This window comes from Diabrotica virgifera, chromosome 8 (genome assembly GCF_917563875.1).
Source record: "Diabrotica virgifera virgifera chromosome 8, PGI_DIABVI_V3a".
Lineage (NCBI taxonomy): Eukaryota > Metazoa > Arthropoda > Insecta > Coleoptera > Chrysomelidae > Diabrotica > Diabrotica virgifera.
The window spans coordinates 23,297,537-23,320,315 of record NC_065450.1 but is presented as its reverse complement, the minus strand read 5'-3'; the positions used below and the strand labels follow the sequence as shown (position 1 = coordinate 23,320,315).

Sequence of the window (22,779 nt, the reverse complement as noted above, 5' to 3'; positions counted from 1 at the left end):
CAAATGCTACACAATTTTCTTGTGGCAAGGGCAAGTTTATCATCTGGAGCCTTATGGAATATTTTCTCGATAGACACGTAGGAATTAATTCCCAAAAATATTTCTATATTCTTCCTTAGGTCTAGAGGAATATTTTTTTATTTCTATAATTGTGTCATAAATTTCAAACGAAAAAGTAGTTCACTGCCCTTGTAACAAAGATAAAGGATGTAACTGTTAACTGAGCTTTGTTTATGAGTGGCTAAAAGCTAAGAGCCTTGTTCTGCGGTTTGCAGTATAATTGGCACCTTTTATGTATAAAATATCAACTCCTGATTTTGTACTTTTATAAGTATTTCATTATTTCAGGTTTTCCTATTTTATTGTCATTTGTGTGATGCATAGTTAGTGTAGGAAACAAAGGTTGAACCTTGCAAAATTGACACAAGTCCAGTTTTATTTTTTGTCTGGTAGATCAAGTGGTGCTTATTAAAGACTAACTTTTTCTGAAAAAATTTCGCCCCGGAACCCCCCTTTTCACCCCTTTCAAGGGGGTAATGTGTGGTTTTTGCGGAACGTAGCCCTTCCTGTACCTTTTACAAAAAATTTCTTTTATAGAAATATGAAGAGGACTAAATTTTCTACGATTTATTTCTAGACAGCATCTGTCTATCATTCACCGTTTAGCAAGGGTGGCCCCCCAAAGTTGACAAGTTTTTAAAAAGATGTTTTAAAAAAAATATATTTTTCCGCAAATCGCCAGGAAATTGTGACATTCCTGTCAAAATTTCTTGAAGAAAAAGTCAGGACTTCCTTACTGTAAGGAAATGTCATTTCCTTACTGTAAGGAAATGATATTTCCGTACAGTTGTTAGTGTTCTACATAAATGATAGAAAACACATTGCTATTAAAACCTTGTAAATTACCTTAATCATTAAATTTTCTTTATCTGGAGCTTCCTGGATAAATTTTTCAATTTCTTCCTTCGTTAAAATCTTAGATTTCTTTGCCCTATAACCTTGAGCTTGCCGTTTCAATAAAGAACGAAGTTTTGAGTATGTAGATATATCTACATTGTGTTTAAGTGCAAGGGTTGACTTCAGCATTGAATAATTGGCCCATAATGTTGAAGATTTCATCTTTAAACAAAGGTCTAGGAAGTATGCCATTACAACATTTTCTGAGAAAGAACTCGTATTTTTACTCATGCGATAATCCATAAAACGTCTGTATGCATTTTCGTACTTTTCTCTTGATTTCTTTGGCAATAATTCTAATGAAGCAGTATTCACTGCCTCAACCAGCTCTGGAGGAGTCCCAGGAATGGAAATTTCATCATCACTTATCATTTTACTTTCGAGAACACCAGCAATTAAATTTATAAGCGTCAAGTTCGACAATTCAACCTCAATACGTTTCCATAGTAACCCAAGTAATTTTATTAGGAATTTCAAAGCACCATTTATTTGGGAATAAAATTATCGCGTTTTTTTTAAATCAATCAATATCTGTCGAATTTTAAACGATTTGCGGAAAGATAGTATGTTTACCTCGTAGGAAAAGCCACATTCCTGGACTCTGTGTTGCTAAGTCTCGGCTTGCGCCTCGACTTAGCAATCTTCACAGTCGTCCAGGACTGTTAAGCTTTTCCTACCCGGTAAACAATGTACTATTTCCCTAACTGTAACGGAAATTAAGAAGAAATCCTGCCCCGATTATTCACAAATAATTGATTGATTTTTTTAGTATAGGCTTCACGTAAGGGTAGTTGCCCTTTTTTTAATTACAGGGTGTTACATTTTAAAAAACCCCTTTTTATAACATCTGAACCGTTTATGTTAGAGTAAAAAGACTTTCAGCGATTACCCATGTACTGGTGCTATTTACAAATTTGTATAATGCACCCCCATTTTTCCCCGGAACCACCTTAAAAAAAGAATAATTAATAAATAAAGTGATTTTTTGGAATCCTTCACACACAATGCCCTTTATTAATATGCTTCATATATCATTTTGTGCACGTTATTATTACCCATATTTGGACACCAAAAGCGATTTCCAAGTGCAACCCCTGTAGCCAAAAAAAATAAACAAAATGGGGGGTTAAAAATGTTTTTTTGTTTTTTGCTTTTTGATCCATATGGGCATATGCTTCATCAGTAGTGTTTTTTAAAAATATATATGGTTATTGCAACATCCCTGCGGAAACCACCCGTATCCTTGAAAATATACTGCAGAAACTACCCCTATCCCTTAGCGAGCATGTTTTACGATTTTCTCATTACCTATGCATTCTTTTTAAACAAAACTTTTACAAGGTTAAAGACCACTATTTACTCTAAAAATTAGGTCCTATTCATTTTTTTCGTATAAGCAACCGTTACGGCACAGTTGCGCCGTAAACCTCATATATGCTTTAGCGGGCTCCAGTTTTTGTTTTTTTTTTCGTCATCTGTTCGTTTTATTGATAAAGTACTTATGTAAAATAAAACAACAAAGTGTAACCTACAAATTATGACTTATGCACATTTTACAATATTTGCGCCCCAAAGTCACAGTGGTGTCCCAAAATCAATTTTTGCATCTTTTCGCCATCTACACGCAATTTATTGCCTTAATGCTACCTTAGTAGTACAATATTCACCCTTAAGTGGTCGCTAAGCAGCGGCGGATCCAGGGAGGGGTGATGGGGGCGATCACCGGCCCCTCTCAAACCAAGTGATATTATATTTAAAGATTATAAAAATATTCATTTATTTTTATAGAAATTTAACCAATTGGCTAAATTAATTATAAATTAACGATGCTGCATCCGCCACTGTCGCTAAAGCATAAAAAGTACGCCATTTTTATAAAAATAGTAATATAATATAAGTATTTCTATAAAAATAAATGAATATTTTTATAATCTTTAAACATAATATCACTTGGTTTGAGAGGGGGGTTATCACCCCCATCATCCCTTTCTGGATCCGCCAGTGCTTAGCGATCACTTAAGGGTGAATATTGTGCAATTAAGGTAGCATTAATGCAATAAAATGCGTGTAGGTGACGAAAATATGAAAAAATTGAATTTGGGCCACCACTGTGGCTTTGGGGAGCAAAAATTGTAAAATGTGCATAGGTCATAATTTGTAGGTTACACTGTGTTGTTTTATTTTACATAAGTACTTTATCAATAAAACGAACAGATGACGAAAAAAAAACGGCGCCACTGTGCCGTAACGGTTGCTTATACGAAAAAAATGAATAGGACCTAATTTTTAGAGTAAATAGTGGTCTTTAACCTTGTATAAGTTTTGTTTAAAAAGAATGCATAGGTAATGAGAAAATCGTAAAAATATCCTCGCCAAGGGATAGGGGTAGTTTCTGCAGTATATTTTCAAGGATACGGGTGGTTTCCGCAGGGATGTTGCAATAACCATATATATTTTTGAAAAGCACTATTGATGAAGCATATGCCCATATGGATCAAAAAGCAAAAAACAAAAAAAAAATTCAACCCCCCATTTTATTTATTTTTCTTGGCTACAGGGGTTGCACTAGGAAATCGCTTTTGGTGTCCATGCATAGGTAATAACAACGTACACAAAATGATATATGAAGCATATTAATAAAGGGCATTGTGTGTGAAGGATTCCAAGAAAATCACCTTATTTATTAATTCTTTTTTTTTTGGGTGGTTCTGGGGAAAAAATGGGGAAGTATTATATAAATTTGTAAATACCACCAGTACATGGGTAATCTCTGAAAGTCTTTTTACTCTTGCATAAACGGTTCAGATGGTATAAAAAGGGGTTTTTTAAAATGTAACACCCTGTAATTTAAAAAAGGGTAATTACCCTTAAGTGAAACCTATACTAAAAAATCAGTTACTTATTTGTGAATAATTTTCGCAGGATTTCTTCTTAATTTCCGTTACAGTTAGGGAAAAATATATTTTTTTTAAAACATCTTTTTTAAAAACTTGTCAACTTTGGGGCGCCACCCCCGCTAAACGGTGGATGATAGACATATGCTGTCGGGAAATAAATCGTAGAAGATATAGTCCTCTTCATATTTCTATAAAAAAAATTTTTAAAAGGTACAGGAAGGGCTACGTTCCGCAAAAACCACAAATTACCCCCTTTAAAGGGGTAAAAAGGGGGGTTCTGGGGCGAAGTTTTTCAGAAAAAGTTAGTCTTATAATAAGCACCCCTTGATATAATAGAAAAAAAAAATAAAACCGGACTTGTGTCCATTTTGCAAGGTTCAACCTCTGTTTCTTACACTAAGTGGAAAATAAAAATACAGCTCTACTTCGTTTTGGTATATAATAATTATAGCCTAATAAAATAAAAAAAAGTCAAAATGTAAATTCGTACAGGTTAAAACAAATTCTATGTCAAAGTTTAGGTGGGTACAAAAGATATTTTCAAGAAAGTATCCAAATCATACAAGGGGATCATTGTTTAAATAATTAAAAAGGGGTCATTTTTGCAAAAAAAAATACTTTTTTAACTGCTGAGGTAAATCACTTATTAATAAAGGTCTATGGGATCTTTTTCTGCAAAGTTGAAGGGTAAATCTTTCACATAAAACTTACTAAATTAAATTTGACCTCCTATTTATTTAAATAATTGTATATAAATCTTTAAAAATAAATTTTAAAAAAATTATTTTTAGCCTTTTAAATAATCACTATAAAATATATTGTTTTACACAGTAAGTTGCGCTATGTTACCAGTATTAAGCAAAAAAAAATTGGTCGAAAAATATTTAATATTTTTTGAGATATTGAATTTGTTTATTAAATGTTACTATATTTTCAATTGCAAAAACGCGGTTGTTGCCAAAGAAATATTCACCTGCTTAACATCTCATTATTTTTATTTTTATGTATATTTTCGATAAATCTATTGATAAATTCAAATTTTCATTAAACTCCCCCTAAAATGGCATTTGAAAATTATTCAAATTTGTTTATAATTTGTTTTATTAATAACGTCGCGGGAATTAAGTATTTTGAAATGCCGTTTCGATAATTGGGTTCCCGGGAATTTTTTACTAATTAACAAAACTTTTTTGTCTTTTTTTCTCCTTCTTTTTTTTTCTTGGAGTTATATTACTACGGGCCTTTAGGGTTAAATTTTATTAAGAATATCGAATCTCTGAGTTGTAGATTCTAGACCTAAAAATATTAGGATTTAACTAAAATCTATTAAATAAAATGCGGCTACTTACTGAGTTACAGGGTGTTTTATTTAAAAATTTAAAAATTATTGTTACCAACTACTTTAAAACTATCTGACGTATCCTTATTATACTTGGCAGAAAGTGTGGCTTTTATACACCCTACTAAATGGTGATTAATAAACGTTTCTAGCTAGTACCAGAGGCGTACGACAGGGGATATTGAATGATTGAACTTTCCCAAATTCTACGCCACTGAGTGAATTACTATTTTAGCGAAATTTTTTGATTCTCCAATACTTTTATGTAAATAACTTTAGTGGTATCGATAAAGTCATAAGTTTGAGAGATATGGAAGTTTAAAATGAATGAATGAATGAATCAAAATAACTATGCCGTTTCATTTTTAACGTCCAATATCTCGAAAACTAATGACTTAATCGTTACCAATAAAGAGTATATCATTTATATAGAAAGTATTGGAGAATCTAAAAATTTTGCTAAAATAGTAATTCCCTCAGTGGCGTAGAATTTTGGAAGGGTCAACCATTAACCATCACCTGTTGTACGCCTCTGGTAGTAGCTAGAAACTTTTATTTATCACAATTTAGTAGACTGTATAGTACCCACACTTTTTGCCAAGTATGATAAGGATACGTCAAATAGTTTGAAAGTACTTGGTAAAAATAATTTTTAAATTTTTAAATAAAACACCCTGTAACTCAGTAATTAGCCACATTTTATATAAGTGAATTTAGACCAGTCTTAATATTTTTAGGTCTAGAATCTGCAGCTTTGAGATTCGACATTCTTAATGAAACTTAACCCTAAAAGGGCCCGTAGTAATATAACTCCAAGAAAAAAAAAGAAGAGGAGAAAAAGACAAAAAAATTTGTTAATTAGTGAAAAATTCCCAGGAACCCAATTATCGAAACGGCATTTCAAAATAGTTAATCCCCGCGACGTTATTAAAAAAACAAATTATAAACAAATTTGAATAATTTTCAAATGCCATTTTAGGGGGAAGTTTAATTTAAATTTGAATTTATCAATACATTTATCGAAAATATACATAAAATAAAAATAATAAGATTTAATAAAGGTGAATATTTCTTTGGCAACAACCGAGTTTTTGCAATTGAAAATAGAGTAACATTTAATAAACAAATTCAATATCCCAAAAAATATTAAATATTTTTGGACCAATTTTTTTTTATTAATACTGATAATATAGCGCAACTTCTCCTGTAAAATAAGATATTTTATAGTGCTTACTTAAAACGCTAAAAATAATTTTTTGCAAATTTGTTTTTAAAGTTTTATGTATAATTATTTAAATAAATAGGGGGTCAAATTTAATTTAGTAAGTCTTATGTGAAATATTTAGCCTTTAACTTTGCAGAAAACAATCCTATATGCCTTCATTAGTAATTGAATGACCTCAGCAGTATAAAAAGAAATTTTTTTTCAAAAATGACCCCTTTTTAATTATTTAAACAATGATCTCCTTACATGATTTGGATACTTTCTTGAAAATATCTTTTGTACCCACCTAAACTTTGATATAAAATTTGTTTCAACCTGTACGAATTTACATTTTGATTTACATGTAGTGTAATTTTATTTTACTAAACTATTATGATATCAAGGTTTTGCCATTGAAAAAGCCATAGAGTGTTCTACCAATGTCCCTGTTTTTACTAGCCTGGAATTACAAAGAAACTTCTCGCTTATTCGTTTTCAGTGTACCCACAAAAGTAGAGTTACGTTTTTTTAACTCATTCTAATCTTCCAGAAAGGACGATGTACTGTGGACTATAACCAACTCTATTGAAGAAAAGTAGTTTTCCGAGGAAATATTTCGGTTAGTGCCCTCCATTGGCTTGGATAGTCGGGTAACATATTGAGCAGGCTTGGAAAGCTTCAGTTCTTCTTTTGAAAATCCAACATTATCCGAATCATTTCCCGAATAATACCTTGGAATATTAGTCGAATCAGGTATTTTTTCTTTCATTATTTTAGTTTGTACAAATAACAATTTTCTCTAGCATCTCATTATATATCAACAAACTTTGACTAAGAAAGCCTATCTCCCAGAATATTGCTTAACGTTATTGGGCCTGGTTATCCTCTCATAAAATTATTTCTTCAGGTTCTTATATTTCTCGGAGGTTCCATCCCCTGCCACTGACATGCACTTTATCCTTTGAATATTTTCACAAGTTTTACGTATATCTACTTGTAAAAAGTCGGTTGTGTATTATTCTGATTTATATGAGGGTTCATTTAACTACAAAAGTTCTTCACAGCTAAAAGATTCACTCTGCTGAATTCACACATATTCGGGATCTCCGTTTGAGTCATTTTTAATATCTGTAATCTCCTCATCAGTTTCTCGGTCTGATAAATATACATCTTGATCATCAGAACGGGACAAGGAATGTATTTTGTTAGCAACATATATGTTAGTCAGATTTACTAGTATAGTATGAACAATGAGGCTGGATTCTGTCCTATCCGTAGACTTGAAGGTAAGCAGCATATATTAGTGCTCGAAACCGGTCGTCCAAGGTTTAAAAAGGTAGATTCTTCTTCTTCTTCTTCTTCTTCTTTTATATAGGCAGTACTGCCTGTTTTTCTTCAACGGTGCCTTTCATTCTGCCCCTAAGTTGTCATTCCATCTTTTCCTTGGGCGTCCTATACTTCTCCTGCATAACGGTGACTTGTCCCTGGCTATTCTTACTATCCTTGATTCAGACATCCTGCTTATGTGCTCATTCCACTCTTCATTTCTGTTCTTTACCCAGGTATTTATATTGTCTACTCCACATATGCGTCTGATTTCCTCACTTCTTACCCTATCCTGTAGTCCTTTTCCAGCAATCCTTATTAAGATCTTCATTTCGTTGGTTTCCAGATGTCTTCGTGTTTTGCTTGTATCTGGTCTTGTTTCGGCCGTGTAAGTCATAACTGGCCTAATAACTGACTTATATATTCGGGCCTTTGTTTCCAATCTTAGGTGTTTGTTTTTCCAAATTGTGTCGTTTAGGCACCCGGCCGTTCTACTGGCTTTAATTATTTGGTCTTTTACCTCTTCTTCGATATTGTTGTCGGCTGATAGATTAATTCCCAGATATTTGAAAGTCATTGCTTGTTGTATAATTTGATTGTCTAACTCCAATTTGCATCTTATTGGTTTTTTGGCAATTACTAAGCTTTTTGTTTTTTGGACTGATATTTTCATATTCATTTCTTTTGCGTTAATGTTGAACTCGTGCAATAATCTTTGTAGGTCGTCTTCGCACTCTGCTACTAACACGGTATCATCAGCGTAACAGAGTATTTTTATCTCTCTATTGCCCATTTTGTACCCTCTTTTTTTCTTCACTTGTTTTATTATTGCATCCAATATTATGTTAAACAGTAGAGGGCTTAGTGAATCTCCTTGCCGGATTCCTGTGTTTGTTTCTATGGGTTCTGTTATTATTCCATTGACTTTCATCTCTATTTTATTTCTTACATATATGTTTTCTATCAGTTTTATGATATCCAGTGGTAAATTTTTCTCATATAGAAGGTGTATCACATCTTTTAATTGGATTCTATCAAACGCTTTCTCTAGGTCTATGAAACAGAAAAAGGCTGGTTTGTTATATTCTAATGATTTCTCCGCTATTTGCCTTATCACAAAAACTGCATCGTTACATGATCTTCCACTTCTAAATCCTTGTTGTTCATCCGACATATTTATGCACGCCAATATTTTCTCCATAAATATTTTTGTTGTGAGTTTCAGTATAGTGCTCAGTAAATTTATCCCTCTATAGTTACTGGGGTTTGCCCTATCACCTTTCTTAAATAACGCTATCATTTGAGTGGTTCTCCATTCTTCTGGAATTCTTCCTGTATTTATTATTTTACTTATAAGGATATTCAGTTCTTTGTGAAGTCTATCTCCTCCGTACTTTAAAAGTTCATTAGCTATTCCATCTTTCCCAGGAGCTTTTCGATTTTTCATCTTTTTTAAGGCGTTCTTTATATCTTCCTCTTTAATTTCTGTTTTCTCATCCGATTCTAATCGTGGTGTTTCCAGTTCTTTGTGATTAGCTGTTTGATAAAGGTTTTTTAGGTAAGTTGTCCATGTATTTGTATCAGTATGTTTTACCTCTATCAATTCCTTCATCTCTGCTCTTTGACCTCTTATCATTTTCCACATTTCCCTTTGCATCCCATAAAAGTCGTGCTCCATCTCTTTTGAAAATGCTTCCCAATGTTCTGTTTTCTTCCTTCTTACTATTGAGTTTAATTCATTTCGTACTCTTTTATATTCTTCATATGTTTGTCTCGTTCTTTTGGACTTGTATTCTAGGTAGATTTTCTTTTTTTCTTGGCATTTTATTTTTATTTCTTCACAGAACCATGGAGTTCTCCTTTTCTTTCGTATATGTTTACTTATCTTACGTTCTCCAAGTGCTTCCGTTGCTGCCATTTTGATATTATCTCTGATCTTCCTCCAAAAGGTAGATTGGTATGGTATTTATTAGCAGAGTATTATTAAAATCTAGGTAAATTATATTATTATTGTTGTCCTATCTATGTTCCACTAAATTTACGTTAAGGAAAAAGAGTATATAGTCCAGAAAGCCACTGCGCATCCGCTAGGAAAAATATTCCGATTCGGATTTTTTGCACAATCTTACTCAAAAAGGACTCCCTTTAACAAATTTGCATGTTGCCAGGACCAAAAGTGGGTCAAAAATTTTGCCAAGGTAGCTAGATATTCTTTAAACATCGGTTGATGAAATCCCGGAGAGTTTTTTGCCATACAATATTCAAAACTCCTTTGTTTTTTAATTGCTAATCAAGCGTGCGCGACACTATTTTCCACCGACAGTATGGTGCAAATGAAAGGAATAAATTCGTTATTTCGTAAACCGGCGACTATAAAGAAAAATCCCGAAACAGGTCGATTTTTATTTTTAAGTTATGATATTGTGACATATCTGGTATACTAGTGACGTCATTTATCTGGGCGTGATGACGTAATCGATGATTTTTTTAAATAAGAATAGGGGTCGTGTGCTAACTCATTTGAAAGGTTCTTAAATTCTCTATTCAGTAATATAAATATTTATATAATTATTTATACAGGTTGGCCTTTACTTCTTTTTTTGTCAAATAATTTAATTTAATAAAAAATTGTTGTTCACCCTGTATAAATAATTATGTAAAAGTTTACATTACTGAATAGAGAATTGAAGAACCTTTCACATGAGCTACCACACGAACCCTATTCTCATTTAAAAAAATCATCGATTACTTCATCATGCCCAGACGGATGACGTCACTAGTATACCATATAGGCCACAATATCGTAACTTATTGTAAAATAACAAGCTGAAAATGCGAGCATTATCATAACGAAAACTTTGTTTATTTACGTATTTTAATTCATAATATGGAAAATTACTATTATGAAAAGTAGTTTAGAATTAATAATTATGTTTTAATGTGCAATTATATCATTATATTTTAAATGTTGTGAACTATAAAGGTAGTTTACTCTTGATCGAAATTCATATTTTTTATATACCTCGTATAAAATTAATAAAATTTTACATATGATGGTTGCATCATAAATCTTAGAACATGAAGAGCTTTTTATGAAGAATAACTTTTCTTCGTCAAATTAAAAATAAAAGAGTTATAAATGAAAGTGTTGTTGGTATCCATAATTTGAGAAAAATCTTCAAATATTTTTTTCCATTAGAAGGATGTAATTTCACATATCAGACCATAATTTTTTTATACCACACAATATTATTTCATATACTGTCGGTTCGCTAAACTCAGACACAACTGGTTAGTGATTTTAGTCAGTAATTTTGCCAATTTGGCAAAAAAATAATTACTAATTAGTTAATAATTACTAAGTAATTAGTAATTTTGTCAATTTTGGCAAAATTCGCAAAAACAAAAAAATTACCTACTAAAATCACTAGCCAGTTGTGTCGAGTTTAGCGAACCGACTATATTTTAATTTCATAGCAAATGGAACAGTCCATTTATCATAAAGGTGAGGCCGTATACTCGAATAAACCTTTCTAAAGCTGTTAATAAATTATTGCTTTTAAAATATACTCAAATTGTATTTTTGAACAGCTTATTTATTTTATATAATAATTAAATTTACTATCAATAAATGTCATTGATGTTTTATTAATACTTAATTTAAAATTTAGTTTGACATTCACGAAGTGTCAAACTCAAATGTAAATAGGTAACCTATGCTTTGCTTAACAAATCGAGATTAAAAATCTAGCCTACTTAATAGCAACGATTTCAGCTGGACGTGTAGTGTGTCGGAAGAAAATAAAACGATTGTGACGTCACATTTTAAATTTTGAGGTCGATTATCTCGAAGGCGGTTAGAAATATCGAAATGCCGTTTTCAGATTTGGATTCAGAAGAAAAAACTACATATGGAGCCATCGATAAATCCGATCTGAGTATTGCAGGAGCGGCAACGCAATAAGACACACACTTTTGCGAATTTATAAACGAAATGTTTTCGTTGAAAATCGACCTGTTTCGGGTTTTTCCTTAAAGGCGCCGGTTTACGAAATAACGAATTTATTCCTTTCATTTGCACTTTACTGTATACACATGCAACGCAACGGTGGAAAATAGTGTCGCGCAGGCGTGATTAGAAATTAAAAAACAAAGGAGTTTTGAATACTGTATTGCAAAAACTCTTTGGGATTTCATCAATCGACGTTTAAAGAATATCTACCTACCTTGGCAACATTCAAATTTTCAGTTTTTCACATAGTTTTGGAGAGTTAAAAATGGCCGATTTCGCAATTTTTCAATTTTTAATCGCTTATATGTCAAAAACTATCAACTTTAGACAAAAGTCAGTAAAGACCTTTTCTGTTTGGAATGATCCAAAAAACCTAAAAAGTGTTTGTTCCATGCAAAAAAAGATTATTTTAGGAAACAAACAAAAAAAACGTTTGAAAAATTTTTGACCCACTTTTGGTCCTGGCAACATGCAAATTTGTTAAAAGGGGTCGTTTTTGAGTAAGATTTCTCTAAGGGCTTTCTGGACTAATAATCTTAATACCAAGAAATAATTGATAAGTAAATACCTATAAAATGATTAGGAAACGAAACAGAAAAATGCTTACCCGACGGTAACATCAAATATGTTACTGCCGACTGATGACGAGACAGCCATATCACCGAAACCTTTCCTGGCCACGATGACGGAGGTGATGAGATCCGGAATGGAGGTACCGGCTGCCAAAAATGTCAACCCCATTACCTCCGGTGGTATCTGTACAGTGTCTCCCACCATATTGGCCCACCAAACCATCAAATATGAGTACGCTGCTATCCATACTATGCTCCCGATGAACGTTACGGGGAAATACTTCTTGCCTATACAAGAAAAATAGAATTAAGTTTCAATCGTTTAGACATTAGAAATACATAAATATGCTTGTTGAAATTTTGTACAGGGTGATCAACTTTATGTCAAAATCCCTTATATCTCTTTTTATATGAGTTAAAAAATTTATTTGCACAAATAGGAGTTAGCTGGCAATCTTCATTTTTTTTTTAATTAGGAACAAAATATAAAGGATCTTCCACTCCTCCACTGTACCGCGTCAAAGATGTTTTTTTTAAACCACCCTATAATTTATTTGAAATTTCAGATACGCTTTCGTTAAGAGAATACAAAGTACCTAAATGTGTGTCATATTTAAAAAGGTTTTATATAATAGTCGGAGAAATAGAAGCGGATTTTGTGCGTGATAAGAAGTAATATGGAAAAACTATACGGGAATATGTTGAATTAATTGTGTACATGACTTTCCCCAACGACCGGAAACCAGAGTGGGAGACGAGGGTAGTTTTAAGGGGTCAAAGTCCCGGTTTTATTATTTTTTTTGCGACGCTCATGATCGAGATAGTGCACAAAAATTTGGGAATAAGTAGGTCATGATGTAACTAAGTAAAATCTCTAGGAGCGGAACGCTGCGTGGCCGACAAAGGGGTGGAGGTAGGAGTGAATATAAAAAATTTAAAGGGTTTTTTGCGACGTTCGTGATTGAGATAATGGACCAAAATTTGGGAATAAGTAGGTAATGACGTAACTAAGTAAAATCTCCAGGGGTGGCACGCTGCGTGACCGACAAAGGGATTGGGCGGGGGTGAATACAAAAAATATAAGGGGTTTTTTTCGACGTTCGTGATTGAGAGAGTGCACCAAAATTTGGGAATATATAGACCATAGCATAACTAAGTAAAATCCTCAGAGCCGGAAACCCGAGGTGGGGGACGAGGGTAGTTATAAGGGATCAAAATCACCGTTTTTATTATTTTTTTTTTGTGACGCTCATGATCTAGATAGTGCACCAAAATTTGGAAATAAGTAGGTCATGAGGTAACTAAATATAATCTCCAGGGTTGGAATGCTGCGTGGCCGATAAAGGGGTGGGGGGTAGGTGTGAATACAAAAATTATAAGGGGTTTTTGCGACGTTCTACATTGAGATAGTGCACCAAAATTTGGGAGTAAGTAGACCATGACTTATCTAAGTAAAATCAGAGCCAGAAACCAGAGTTAGGGATGAGGGTAGTTTTAAGGGCTCAAAGTCGCAGTGTGTATTATTTTTTTTTGTGACCTGGCACAAAATTTGTCCCCCACGCAGCGTTCCGCCCCTGGGGATTTTACTTAGTAATGTCATGATCTACTTATTCCCAAATTTTGGCGCACTATCTCGATCACGAACGGCAAAAAAACCCCCATATATTTTCATACTCACCCTTTCCTACCACCCTTTATACGCCAAGCAGCGTTCCGCACCTGGAGATTTTACTTAGTTACATAATGACCTACATACTCCCAAATTTTGGTGCACTATCTCCATCATAAGCGCCACAAAAAAAATAATAAAAACATCGAATATTACCCCTTATATCTACCCTCAAACTACTATTACTACTTATTCCCAAATTTTGGTGCACTATCTCAATCACGAACGTCGCAAAAAACCCCTTACATTTTTTATGTTCACCCCTGCCCCACCCCTTTGTCGGCCACGCAGCGTTCCACTCCTGGAGATTTTACTTAGTTACGTCATGACCTACTTATTCCCAAATTTTGGTGCACTATCTCGATCATGAGCGTCACAAAAAAAATAATAAAAAACGGGACTTTGACCACTTATAACTACCTTCCTCCCCCACACTGGTTTCCGGCTCTGGGGATTTTACTTACTTATGTCATGGTCTACTTATACCCAAATTTTGGTGCACTATCTCGATCACGAACGGCCAAAAGACCCCCATATATTTTCATACTCACGCCTTCCTACCACCCTTTGTACCCCAAACAGCGTTCCGCCCCTGGAGATTTTACTTAGTTACGTAGTGACCTACTTACTCCCAAATTTGGGTGCACTATCTCCATCATGAGCGCCACAAAAAAAAATAATAAAAACCGCGAATATTACCCCTTATAACTACCCTCGTCTGCCACTCTGGTTTCCGCCTCTGGGGATATTACTTAGTTATGTCATGGTCTACTTATTCCCAAATTTTGGTGCACTAACGTCGCAAAAAGCCCCTTATATTTTTTATATTCACCCCTACCCCACCCCTTTGTCGGCCACGCAGTGTTGCGCCCCTAAAGATTTTACTTAGGTACGTGATGATCTACTTATTCCAAAATTTTGGTGTACTACCTGGATCATGAGCTTCATAAAAAAAATAATAATAACCGCGACTTTGACCCCTTATAACTACCCTCGGCCCCCACTCTGGTTTCCGGCCGTTGGTGAAAGTTATGTACACAACTAATTCAACATATCCACGTATAGTTTTTCCATATTACTTATCACGCAGAAAATCCGCTCCCAGCTCTTAGACTATAACCAAATTTCAATGATTATTTTTTAATGATTTTAATTTCCAATCTTGTAATAAGATTTTTCATCAAGTGTTTAATTCTTTTCAATCAGATTATTATTATAATGGGAATAATCTAGTTACATTATTATACTGAGAATAAATTATATTATTTTATTTCTGTTTGACGACAACGAGATTTTTAGCTTTGACAACTACCGTCACATTTAAGAAAATAAACCAAAACACACGTTTTAGTTCTGCGTCAGCGGAAAAAATTAGCAAAGAGATTGCAACAAATTTAAGTAAGAATACTTTAATTAAAAACAATTCAATTTGTTGAATTTTTGTAATATATTATATTAAAATAAATGTAAACAAAGAGTAGAACTTTGTATGTGAGTATTAAAAAATAATCTTCTGAATATCACATGACAGTAAAAATAAATAACAAAATATTGCTCCAGTTTATTTTTCAAACTTGTTGTTATTATTATCCAGATTTAGCCATACGGCTCACACTCCCTCTAAGGGGAAAATTGACTCATCCCAGATAACTACGGTATCAAAAGGATCAAGGTCTGGTGGGACTCTTTCCGTGTTATCGAGCCCTAGGTGACTTGGAATGCAGGTGTATCTCCCAAAAATTTTCGTACACTTCTGGCCGTCGCGAGTTAGTACAGCTTTCTGCATGGTCTTATAAAGGTGTTCATTCAGACCCAGCTTTTTTATGCTTTCGAGGAGGGTCTTCGGAATGACTAAAGTAGTAGACATAATAATCGGTATCGTCTGGGAACTTTGCATTCTCCATTGCCTTCGTATTTGAATTTCCAGATCTCTGTACTTGGCGACCTTTTCAGTAAATTTACTACGTAGATTATTGTTGTTAGGTATTGCCACATCAATTAGTGTTGTTTGTCTTGTTAATTTATTAACTACTACGAGAGCTGTTATATTATGTGGCACTGTTTGGTCTGTGAGCATAGTGCGGTCCCAGTATAGCTTGTAGTTGCCATCCTCAAGCATACTCTCAGGGACGTATTGATAATATGGTAGATGGTCCGTTTGGAGAAGTCCCAGTTTGATCGCTATCTTTTGATGAGGGATTTTTCCCACTGCGTCATGCCGTTCCTTGTATTCAGTTGTCGCAAATGCCTGACAGCCTCCTGTAAGATGTTGGATGGTTTCTTGGGCTTGACATCCATACCGGCATCTGTCGTTTTGAACCTGAGGGCATTTGACGATATATTTCAGGTAATTTCTGGTTGGAATAACCTGGTCCTGAATGACCAGTAATGAACCCTCCGTTTCAGGGAACATCTTTCCTGCTGTCGACCAATAAATCGACGCTGCATTGTCGAAATAGTCTTGGCTGACTTCATTGGGATGTCGCCCTTGCAGAGGTTTACCCATCCAGTTGCGCATTTTTTCGTCCTTAGTGAGGTGGTTTATGCGCATTTCTGGTTCCCTCAGTTTGATCGGTGTTGTGTCATCTACTGCGCAGATAGCGCGATGTAGAGTAGATGTTTCAGCTTGCATCTGAAAATAAGTTCTTAAATTAGCAATTTGTTTATCTAATTGCTCACCTATATCCATAAGTCCTCTTCCTCCTAAATACCGCGGTAATGTCGTTCGTTCTACTGCACTTTTAGGGTGGTGTTTTTGTGCTTTTGTGAGGTGTGTTCGTACTTTTCGCTGAAGATTTTCTATATCTGTTTTTTCCACTTAACAATACCAAATGAATAGCTAAGCGCGGAACAAGCGTAGGTGTTAAGTGCCTTAAACAAATTTTTACTGTTAAGCTGTGAACGAAGCAGCTGTTTTACCCTTCGTATAAACTCAGTAGTTATCTCAGTTTTCATTTGCTTATGGTCAATTTTTCGCGCCTGCTTTACTCCAAGATATTTGTACATATCGTTTTCGCCCATGGCCTCGATGTTCTGGCCATTTTGCATATCGAATCCACTGGGCTGTACCTTTCCTCTGACTATATTCAAAACACGGCACTTGTCTAGGCCGAACTGCATACTAATATCATCAGAGAATGTTTCTACAGTTTTTAGCATCTGTTATAGGATAGGTCTTCTCGAGTGGAAGCCATTAATTTCAAATCATCCATATACAACAGATGATTGAGCTTCGCTACCACAGTATTATTGTTTTTAATGCTAAAACCTGAGTCAGTAGAGTTTAATAGCTGGGAAAGGGGGTTTAAAACTAAACAGAACCACAATGGACTCAACGAGTCTCTTTGAAGCAGGCCCCGGTTGATTGCGATATTTTCCCTTTCGATATTGTTTTCACCAGGTACTTGGAGGTGAATTTTAGTCTTCCAATCTGTCATTATATGCTTTAAAAATGTCACTATGTTATCATCGACTTTGTATATTCCCAATATATCTATTCTATAAGCCATCCATGCGGTACTCAATCAAAGGCCTTTTTGTAGTCAATAAAGGCAGTAAAAAGGTTCCTTTTTTTAGTGAATGCCTGGTTAGAAATGACTGAGTCGATGATAAGTTGTTCTTTGCAACCCATGGAACCCTTAGCGCATCCTTTCTGTTGAGGCTCTATGATATTGTTTAGAGCACAGTGTTGGTAGATACGCCGGGTTACACAGGATGTGACCAATTTATACAAAGTTGGAAGACAAGTAATTGGACGGTACTTGGCTGGATCTTGGGTGTTATTTTGATCCTTTGGTATTAAATAAGTGGTTCACTGAGTTAGAAATTATGGTATTTCCTGCGGATTAGAAATAACATGGTTAATTAACGTTGATAAGCACTCATGAATACACCAAAACTTTTTAAGCCAGAAGTTCTGAACTCCGTCTGGTCCAGAGGAAATTTTGGGGGAAATTAACCCGGGAACGAGTTTTAATTGTGGAACATTTTAAAAATTTGGACGTCAGATTACAAAAACGTTCCATGTATTTTGTCGGACAGAACTTCCAATTGATTTGTTACCATTTCATTGAACTCTCATGCAAAAATCAGACTGGTGTTTATCACCAACTTGTCATTTTAATGAGTGGAACGCGAAAAACATGTCAAATGACAGTAATCGTGTTGGTTAGTAATAGCAGTCTGATTTTTGCATGAGACTTTAACGAAATGGTCACAAATCATTTGGATGTTCTGTCCGACAAAATACATGGGACATTTTCGTAATCCGACGTTCCAAATTTTTAAACTGTTCCACAATTAAAACTTCCCCTGTTCCAGTGTTCCTGTGCATCAAAGTTTGTCCGACTAGACACCGTTAAGCTATTAACAAATTTTCAGCTTGTTATTAGTCAACTTTTTTTGGTACACGGGTCCAGGCCTATGTAGACAAAGTGAAAATTATTTATCATTTTATTTCAAATGAGCCATATTTGATGCAACCATAGAAACATGTATTAATAATTTAGGTGAAGATTCTGATAGCGAACATAAAATTCTCAGACTCAGATATAGACGGCACTGGTGTCGATTTGATTTAATTTTGCTTATTTAGATTTTTCTATATTATAAAGAATTTATTATAGTAACCGAATATATTGTTAAATAACAATTTAAAATTTACAAATTTTAAATAAATACAAACTCGTTATAAACAATGATTCTTGTAGACAAAATTTCAAAAGGAATCAGTCAATATTTTTGTAAAAACCGTGACTACTCCGTAATTTAACACGTTGGCGGACAAAACGTCTATAGACGTCTAATTTTCATTGATGTAATGTGACACAACGTCTATAGACGACATTTTTAAAATAACGAGCTGTGACAAAAAATCAGTAGACCGTAAAAATGGTAAAATGTTACACGACGTCCATGGCCAGCGTCCACATGTTTACTACTATTCCTATACCGGTCAAAGTGTACTTACCTACTGTTGAAATATGGTTTCTAAAAACTGCATGGTGAAGCCTCACCATAATTTTCTTTTACGTATTTGCCTTGTTAACACGTTCGGTGTCCATGACGCACGAGTAGCGTCACGAAGATTTTATCAAAGGTACCGATGACGCATAACTGGGGTCAGTAGTAGTGTGTTACTAATAAATGAATGATTTATGTACGTGGTACCAGCCAAGTGACGCTTGTTCAAGATGTGCACCGAACATGTTAAAAACTAATGTCAAAGTAAAATCACTAATGCTATCTCTAAATACTTGAACCACTACCATCTTGTTAGGCAACCAACAGTACATATATTAAAAACCTCTTTAAACTCTGATTTTTGGTTTACTTAGTTTCCTATTCTGCCACTTCAGTACATTAATTGTTTAGTTTGTAGTGTACTAAATTTCATTTAACTAAATTTAACTTTCATCTTGTCATTTCACATTCGATGACATCACATTTTGAAACATGAAATATACCCACATTAAATCTATAAAATCCATAAGGTTTTCTGGAATAGAGAGTTGCTAATTGAGACTTTACAATAGATTATAATATTTAAATAATTTAAATTGCATTCTCAGATATTTAATAACAACTTTTACATTTTATTAAAAATTCAAAACCAAACTACACTTTTTAAGCTTTAACCAAAAATTGGCTTTATCTTGTCATGTCATGTCACTCTTGTCATATTGAATGTCCATTTCCTAATTTCTTAGTTGGTCTGTGCCCATTGAACTGGCAAGTACCTAGCATTTCGAGCTGGGAACCATGTTGCCCTTTGAGCATGTGTTCTATTATATCTAACAACATCGACTTGTAGCCACCATATTCTATTAAATTAAGATATTTAAACCATATATTATGGGATTACCACTTTAAATAGTGTACTAGTTTCAAACTACTCAGCAAATGTAAGTATTCCCACATGTGTTTTCTTTCTAACAGTCATAATTTTAACCTTTTTGCTTTAATCTAACGTAGAAATACTTCATTCTAGGCACTCAAGATGTTCTGAATTAGAACGAAAACGTTTTGCAATCCATTTGGATGACTTTTTAGATAGTTTTTTAATAAACGATTTTATACCAGAATACAAGTTGAAGTTTCTACTTCTGTATGAGTTTTTCAAAGTAAAATGTTCGTCATTACTTACCCCTGGGGGACCTCGTATCGGGCAAAGTAAGCCACAATGGGAAGACTATTGGAGCTAAGAGCACATATGTTATTCTTTTGCGGAACCCCGAAGGCCAACTGACGTCCATAGCTTCCGGAGGTTCATCGCCGCCATCTTCTCCGACCTGTAGACAAACTACGGCTTGTGAGGTCAGAGACTTACGCGCGCGCACTGACGACATGCGTCGCTAGAAACAGAAACGAGAATAGGGTTATATAAAATTGTTACAATAATTGATACACAAAGTTTAAAGTTGCAAGAAATATGAAAATATAAAACAAACCTGTCAAATACCTACAAAGGCATATATTGTTCGTCCGCTATAACTTTTACCATGCGCCACGATTCATTTTTAAACAAAGGAAGTCAAAACATAAAGTGAATGTCGAATGTGAAACGAATGTCGATGTGTATATACATTTTGTATACTGCATACTATTTACTACATACATCGGCGAACGTTTCACTTTATGTTTTGACTTAATTGGTTTGAAAATGAATCGTGACGCATGGGAAAAGTTATAGCGGGCGAACAATAAGTACATTTTGTACTTTTTTTTTTCGCAAAAACATTAATATTATTTATATTTAACTAAAACAATAAATATAGGGAATACTTTCAAAACAGCTTGTTATGTAATGTTCATAGACATATAGTGCGCTGGAATAGGTGTTATCCCCCCCTATTACTTTATTTTATTTTAAGCACATAAGCAAAACGCTCGGACAGGTCGATTTTTAAAATATTCATAGTATAGGTAATGGATTTTGGGTGGAGCTATGACCTTGAAAATTTCATATAAACTTCTGTACTAAATCGGCATGATTGATAGCTTTTGTCAAAATCCAATACCTTAATAATATAACTAAATATTTTCGATTCTATTTTTTTAAATTTTTGATTATAAAAGACTTTAAAGAGTCTGAGTAAGAAAAGAGATATTTAGTTATCTCCTTTGTGACATTTTCAAGGTCATATCTCTTCCCAAAATCCATAACTTATATATTATACCATCAATGTTTCGAACTTAACGCGATCCTTCTTCAGGTGACAGTCATAACTTTGATTTTTTTATTGGGAAAGTGATTTCAAAAATGTATAATACTTTTGTTCGAAAATTTACAGGATCTAAATTATGCGAGAAAGAATTTCAATGTACCTACCTACCTCTAGAAACGAACAAAAAGTCATTAAATTGTTGCAAGGTACGTATGAAAATTCTTTCTCGTATAATTTAAATTTTGTAAATTTTCGAAAAAAGTATAATACATTTTTTAAATCAGTATTTCAAAAGCTTTTAAACGAAGTGTCACATGATGTACTTTCCCATTTAAAAAAAAATCAAAGTTATGACTGTCACCTGAAGAGGGATCGCGTAAAATTCGAAATATTGATGCTATAATATTTTATGATTATTTTAAAAACCTCTCCCAGCGTTTTGCTTATGTGCCGACAATAAATAAGTAATTATGGGGGTACCACTAATTCCATTGCATGGTATAACACCTAGATTGCGAGCTGCAATCTAAAACTGTTCCCCCAATGCGACAAAGAGAAATGTATTGTAAACAGGGTAGGCATCGCTGTCTAATCGACTAATCTACTTGGGTTTATCGATCACGTGACATTGCCTCTGCCGCCGATTAGATAAACCCCGTCGATTAGAATGAGATGCCTACCCTGTTTACAAACATTTTTCTTTGTCGCACTGGACGAGAAGTCTAGTTATTATACAGTGCACTGGAATAAGGGTTACCCCCTTACTAACTTATTTATTTTTAGTACATAAGCCAAACCCTTGGACAAGTCGATTTTTAAAATTTTCATAGTATATTATAGCATCAATGTTTCGAACTTTACGCTATCCCTCTTCAAGTGACAGGCATAACTTTGATTTTAATAAATGGAAAAGTACATCATGTGACACCTCATTGAAAAGATTTTGAAATACTGATTACAAAAATGTATAATACTCTTATCCTTTTTGAGAGCGTGGGCGTAAAATTTAGGTCGAATTATTTTTAAATGTATTCATTTTTTTCGAATCCTGAGAAAACTAATAAGTATTTTTGAAAAGTTAAAACGCAGAATAAAATATTACAGCATTATCGAGGGTTTAAAGTCTCTGAGACTTCTATATTGATTATTTTAATAAGTCGCAGGAGTGAAAAAAAATATAAAATTTAGTATGATTTTTAATTTCAAATATATCATTCAATAGAAACATTTTGTTTATTCTAAGGGACTTTCAGCCCTCGGTAATAATGTTATCTTTTATTCTAATTTTAAATGTTTCAAAAATACTTATTAGTTTTCTCAGGATTAAAAAAAATAATGCGTCTAAAAATAATTCGATCGAAATTTGGCGCCTATACTCTCAAAAAGGATTAAAGTATTGAGCTGTCACATGATGTACTTTCCCATTAAAAAAATCAAAGTTGTGCCTGTCACCTGAAGAGGAATCGAGTAAAATTCGAAACATTGATGTTATAATATACTTTGATTATTTTAAAAATCGACCTGTCCAAGCGTTTTGCTTATGTGCTAAAAATAAATAAGTTAATATAAGGGGGTAACACTTATTGCAGCGCACTGTATGTCTATGCGTTAAGCGGATGTTTTTTAGGTTAAGTTGA

The 22,779-nt window shown here is 33.8% G+C and overlaps 1 protein-coding gene across 1 annotated transcript in view; it reads right to left on the bottom strand.

Moving 5' to 3' along the window:
* The window catches only part of LOC114341209 (sodium/potassium/calcium exchanger Nckx30C-like), an 80,617-nt gene that overhangs the window by 11,730 nt on the left and 46,108 nt on the right, over positions 1 to 22,779 (bottom strand). Inside the window, exons 2-3 of the mRNA XM_050658957.1 lie at positions 20,122 to 20,329; positions 12,343 to 12,595 (exon numbers count right to left, since the gene is read on the bottom strand). Of these exons, the coding sequence (XP_050514914.1) occupies positions 12,343 to 12,595; positions 20,122 to 20,329 (461 nt within the window). The remainder of the gene's footprint in view (positions 1 to 12,342; positions 12,596 to 20,121; positions 20,330 to 22,779) is intronic.